The following is a 6406-nucleotide window of genomic DNA, read 5'->3' on the forward strand; positions in this document are numbered from 1 at the left end:
AAGTATTTGCAGCAAATAGGACAATTACAGCAAAAGATAGAAACATGATTCACAGAGGAAACAATAAACAAAAAATTCAGTGTTGCCAAATATGTCAAGTTAACCAGATGTAAAACTGTTAGTGATGTGGTCACTGAACACAGTTCTGCTGGAAATAAAGGCATATTAGCACACCCTTGGAAATGTTTTTTCAGGAGTCTAAGAAAGTTTACACCCTGACTCAGATTCTCTTTCTCAGGATTTATCAGAAGGTAATAGTTAAAGACATGGACAAAGCTTTAAGCAAGAACATTAAATCTTATTTATAAGGTAAAATTTTGGGAACTTAAATATCTACCTATATGAAAATGGAAAAGAAAAATGATGAGACGTTTATGGAATGAAATACTGTATACGTAATACAACGCTTTCGAAGAATATTTAATAACCTGTGAAAATCATTAAGATGAAACTGAAGTCACAAATTAAGATACAATAGGCCACCTGTAACATCTACCATTTCCTGAATGCTGCTCTGTGCAGTACCGTAGGCTAATCATTTCGTAACAATATTTCCTTACAACAATTCCAATGTAGTTATTCACAACTGCCTCCAACCCTGCTGACAAACGAGGCAACTGAAGCTTGGAGACATTACGTACGTCAAGATCTTTCAGCAGGTGGGAATGCTGCTTGAGCTGGTGATCAGAACTCAGAGCGGGCTGATGAGTGATCCAATGGTTTTAATTCTCTTTGTGCTGCTTCTGTGGTTTTCAAATGTTCTGTAGGAGCATATTTTGTCTTTATAATCAGAACAAAATATTTTTAATTACAAACCAGTAAAAATCTGAACATGACTGAATGTGTTTGTTCTGCAGGTAAACTACGGAAATACTACTGTCAGCAAGCGAGGAAAAAATTAAGCCTGGATTTGTCTGGATACAGAGTATTTTTAATGAGCATGTGTAAGAAGGGGGAAAACATCTCACATATTTTCTATTATATACAATCCCGTTGCGGTCAAGGTGATTCTGACTTACAGTGACCCTATACAGATTTAAAAAAAAAAAAAAAGGCTGGAGAAAAAGTCATCATAGCAGTCAGTATCTTTCAAAGTTGGATTTGCTATTTCTTTACCCAGCTTTTAGCTTAGTCTTTGGCGCATTTAAAAAATATGTGGCAAATGTCTGTAAATGCATATATGCATAATATGCCCAATATTAGAAATTACCCTTGACATGTGGAAACTGATAAATTATTTTGTTTACTTTGGTTTTCCTGTACTTCCTGCAATAAAGTATTTTCATAATCAGAAAAGCTAACAAATGTGAATTTTTCAATGCATAGAAGAAAAACTAAAACAGGAAATGTTAACAGAATGTCTTACTACTTGTAGTTTTTAACCCCTCTTAAGTATTTTACCACAGTCTAAACTTTCTTTAAAAAATTACCAGCTTTTGAAAATAAATACGTTTCCCACCAATCATTTCAAAGACACCTATGAGGAAGGAATTCCAGGTTTAATAAGTGGTATCAGCATAACATCAATCAGCTATTTGTTTGGTTGCCATGGGCGCTGTCACCTCGAGGTGGGATGTGGTATGTGAGGCTGGCGGTGGGGTATACAGGGTAACGAAGTCAGCTGGTTAAATAAAACCTTTTTTCAACTAGGGAAAGAGAAAAGCTATTTGTACAGACTAGAACACAAGGAGCAAAATACCACCTCGGCATGTCAAAATTAGCAGTGAAAGAGGAAAACATCAGTACTGTGTAAAGAATAAAGGTAACATGCCACAGCAAACTTATCACAAAGAGGTCAAAATGCAAAAAGATGGACAAATTTGATCTCATAAAAATTAACTGACTAGCCCTGCGCTTGTAAAATTTTAGCAGACTAAGGGAAAAAAAGTCCATGCAAGCAAATGCCAGTTAAATTTTATTATATAAAGAGATCCTATAACTTGATATGAAAAACAAAGCAACTCCAATAGGAATCACATGAGCAAACAACATGACTATTAGGTCAAAGAGGAAACACAGCCACTGAAGATACACAAATATGCAACTTCATTAACAGTTAAAGAAATGATTGGAATGCATTTGTTTACTCAATACACAAAGTTAAGAGCAATTTCTGCTTTTCTATTTTCTAAATGTGCTACTTTTAGTAATAAAAAACTGAGTCATTTAAAAAAAAAAACAGTATGAAAATTTCTGCCTATGCAGAAATCATAAAAAGCATTCAAATGAATCAACACTTGTATGGGCAGTGAAGATCAGATCCCTGGAAGCCAATTCCTTTTTCCTTGGTTCCTGAGTTTTATCATGGGATGGTCAATAAAGAGAAAGGTGTTACTGATTTACACTCTGACAATCTCCTGCATATACGGATATACATGCATGTATGTATGTATGTATGTACATATAAACCAAACCCACTACCATCGAATCGATTCCGACTCATAGTGACCCTATAGGACAGAGTAGAACTGCCCCATAGGGTTTTCAAGGAGCAGCTGGTGGATTCGAACTGTAGATCTTTTGGTTAACAGCCGAGCTCTTACCCACTGTGCCACCAGAGCTCCATATATATATATATACGCATATACATAAGTATATAATACGTAAGTATACAGTATATAGTATGATATGTCTATCTCACGCTATATACTATTCCAGGAAAGTACTTTTTCATAATCACTTACTACAAAGGACTCCTATTATTCCATCTGTTGATAAGATCCCATTAAGATGTCCCCATGTGGTTCTCGGCCAGTAGGGAAGCCCCTTGGTATTAAAGAGGCTTAAGATCTGCTTCAGTATTGCTTGCAAGACAGCGGTATCCTAGGCTTTCTGTGGCTGGCTTCTTAGGGAATCTGCAATTGGTCCTGTCCTTTAGACATGGCTGAAAGGACATTTTTCTGATTTGTTGGAGAAGAGTTTATCTCCTGCTAGCTCAGACACGGTCTTGAGGCAAATCACACGCAGCTCTCAAGATGCATGTGGGCTGGAGCAGCACCAGGGCAATCATCCCAAATCACAAAATATTCATGTTATTTAGGCTTGCTAAATTGGGAGAATGAACTTAAAATTCTTTAACTTTGTTCAGCATTATTTCTTCACTTTTTTCCTAGGTTTTACTGAACAAAAATAGTGAAACCTACATTGAGTAAAAACAATTCTTTGAAATTTGAACTTTGCTAAATAACCTGAAGAAAAGCAACTCTACATAAAACAATGTACAAGTTACTTCAACAGCAAAGCAGAAAAGTAATGTAAATTTCATGTGACACAACAATTTAGTCAAATGACAAATTTGGTTGTCAATTTAATGTTACAGCCCTTATCTATCTAAATTCAGTATCCTCTGGTACAGAATTCCCATATGAATAGAAATAGCTGATCTGTGGGGAAATTTTTTTAATGTAAAAACAATTTCACACATAGTTGAAGTGCAAATGGATTTTAAAATTATGTGTATTAACTCTCTAAAAAGAGATATCAAACTCTGACTTAGGGCTTTACTGATTTTTCAAGTTAATATTTTGAATTTATTATTTCTCATGTTTTCAAGAAATGTCTCATAGTGTGAATCCATACAATCTGGTAAGTTCAGTTCACAGATAGGTTAAAAGCTCTACGAAAAGAGGAGGTCAGCTAACAATACTTGTTTTAGGTTACAACAGGCTGCCTCCCTTCGATGTCCTGCAGGTAAAGATGAAAACTTGCAACTCTGTAACATGAGTGTATTTACTACAATCACCTCCAATTTGACTTACACAACACCACAAGAAGACATCTAATTTAAACATTTTCTACACATTTTTTTTTTTTTCATTTGTTAAAACAGCTGGCTATGTGGAACACATTTTCAGAATGCATTTATTAGTCGTTTGGTAAACATACTAAGGCAAAAAAACACAAATGACATCGATTACCTTTTATCTAATAACTGTACCAATCACTGTAAAAAGAAATACAACTGAAGGAAAAGAGATCATCCATGATGCACTGCAAATGTATTATACCTTAGTCTTAGGAATGATCTGAAGGTGCTGAAAGAGGAGATTCTCTAGAAGGTGATCCAGGGTTTTCTTCAGGTGGAAAAACTGTGAGGGTACAAGCTCGAATGCCACCAAGTGACTCTGGAAGGTCAAAAACTTTGTGCCACTCATCTTTTTCTGGGTCATATTTCTGGACAATTTCTACCATACAACGGTTATTCCAAGAGTACCCACCAACAACATAAATTTTATTTTCAAAGACAGCAACTCCAACATCACTCTGACCTCTTAACATAGCAGCAATTGGTGTCCACTGGTCAAGGGTTGGTGAATAGTATTCACAGCTTAGAACGTCATCATAATCACTTGTTCCCCTGAAGTGATTGCCACCAATGACATAGAGTTTGTCTCCAACTGTACACATGCAATGCAGACCTCTGACTGTAGTCATTGGAGCTTTCTGTGTCCACTTGTCTGTATCTGGGTCAAAGCACATGAGCTCATTTTGGAAAGTGTCATGGGTAATTCCGCCTGAAATATACATTAAACCTCCATACACTGTTCCAGCATGGCCATAGTGGGGTTCACTCATCTTTGCAACATAGCTCCACTCATTCATTCTTGGGTTGTAACATTCTACTGTGGCCAGTTCACCAGCTGCACTTCGCCCACCAACCGCATACAAATATCCTTTGAGGGCGCTCAAGTGGAAGAATGTGCGCTTTTCATTTAATGATGCAACTTGCTTCCATTTATTATACCGAGGATCAAATCTAAAAACAGTATCAACAGCGGTTTTTCCTTTCGTATCATAATTACTTTGACCACCAACCACATAAAGAAAGTTTCCAATGACAGCAATGCCATGCTGGTAACGAGGAGCATCCATCGGGGCTAAAGATTTCCATTCTTGTGCCCTTTCATCATACATTCTTAATTCTTTACTGACAACCAACTGTTGCCTCAAAACTCCTCCTAATGTAACCAAGTGAGTCGAGTCAGATCGAATGGCAGTTCTGTCTGACTGCATCACTGGCTGCATATATGGCATCATCTGGTAATTGCTAGCTTCCAAAAGCAAATTCACACAGGTATTGTCCGTTCTCATGAAATCTACAGTTTGCACGTAATTGATGAGGTCCTGCGGTGTCATCAGTGGAAATCGAATGTTCTTCATTAATTTTGCAGCATAATCCATCCGAGGGTCTTCCAACCTTAGCCAGCGACAGGCAGCCTTGAAGAGTTCAAGTTCAGTACAGTGCTTAAGACTATTACTGGAAAGCACAAAGGCAAGCCGCTCAAAAGGGAGTTTCAGGAACTCCCCAGTACTCAACAATGCAGGAAAATTCTTCAGGATGAAATTATTAACATATTTGTCCACTTCTATAAGATTGTAGGTGTTAGCAATCCGTCCAACCTCAACACAGTTATCTAAAGAGACCCCTGATATAAGAAATACTTTACAGAAGTCCAAAACAGGTAAAATCTGCAAAAAGCTGGCAGCTTCAAGTGTGTCTTGAAGATTGTCCATATTAAGAGACAGTTTCGCAGTATAAATAAAATCAATGATTTTCTTCAGACCAACCTTGTTCACTCCATGAAGCTTAATGCACATTAAATCTTGTTCTTTCATTCCACCCGTAAACATGGCTTTGAAATAATCACTAGCAGACGCCATCATAGCTCTGTGAACAGGGAAGATTTCATCTCCATCACCTGGTACCAGGGTCACATCGCAAAGCAATCCTTCTACTCTAAGCTGATCAAAACCTTGCAATACCACCGAGCTGTGAGTATTGCTGGTAAAAAAGCGCGTGGTTCCTGCCTTGCAAGGCTGCAAATGGGCAGAGACGCCCATTTCGCCGTTACCAAGAGACACTTTCATGTGAAAACCTTCCTCTTGCACAGACAGAAGAATGCTGAAGAAAGAGGTTAATAAACAATGTTTTCGAGGAAACGAGGGCTTCCAAAGAGCAATACAGCTCGCTTTCCTTAACAAGGGCGAGCAGTAACTGTGGCACCCCTCAGGGCACACCTGACAGTCATCCACTGAAAACTGCTCCGTAGGACCACAAACGGCTGCGGACCTCAAATCTGATTATTATGCAGATGAGTCATCACCTGAAGGCAGTTAAATAACCCGGTTCACCTCGGCCGGCCTGCGCTGCCGCTCCTTCAGGCGCCGCCACGTACTGCAGCTCCGCCGCGAAGCCGGGCACTTCGGCAAGCGGCCCGCTGCGCCCTCCGCTGTCACCAGCGCGTCGCCGCGGTCACGGGCCTGTCTTCGAGCAGGAGCCTGGAACACGGGCCTGGGCCTGGGCCTGGGCCTGGGCCGGGAACACGGGCCTAACCCGAGACGCCGAGCCACTCCTTCCGGAAAAGCCGAGTCCCAAGATGCCCTGGGTTAGGAGCGGCCGCGGCAG

The 6406-nt window shown here is 39.3% G+C and overlaps 1 protein-coding gene across 1 annotated transcript; it reads right to left on the bottom strand.

Annotated features, from left to right (window-relative positions):
- Positions 1–399: 399 nt before the first annotated feature.
- On the bottom strand, positions 400–6077 carry KLHL9 (kelch like family member 9). The gene has a single exon (XM_049896456.1). The coding sequence runs from the start codon at positions 5866–5868 to the stop codon at positions 4015–4017; it is 1854 nt and encodes a 617-aa protein (XP_049752413.1). The 5' UTR covers positions 5869–6077; the 3' UTR covers positions 400–4014.
- Between the last annotated feature and the right edge of the window lie 329 nt (positions 6078–6406).

The sequence above is a fragment of the Elephas maximus genome, chromosome 9 (genome assembly GCF_024166365.1).
Source record: "Elephas maximus indicus isolate mEleMax1 chromosome 9, mEleMax1 primary haplotype, whole genome shotgun sequence".
NCBI lineage: Eukaryota > Metazoa > Chordata > Mammalia > Proboscidea > Elephantidae > Elephas > Elephas maximus.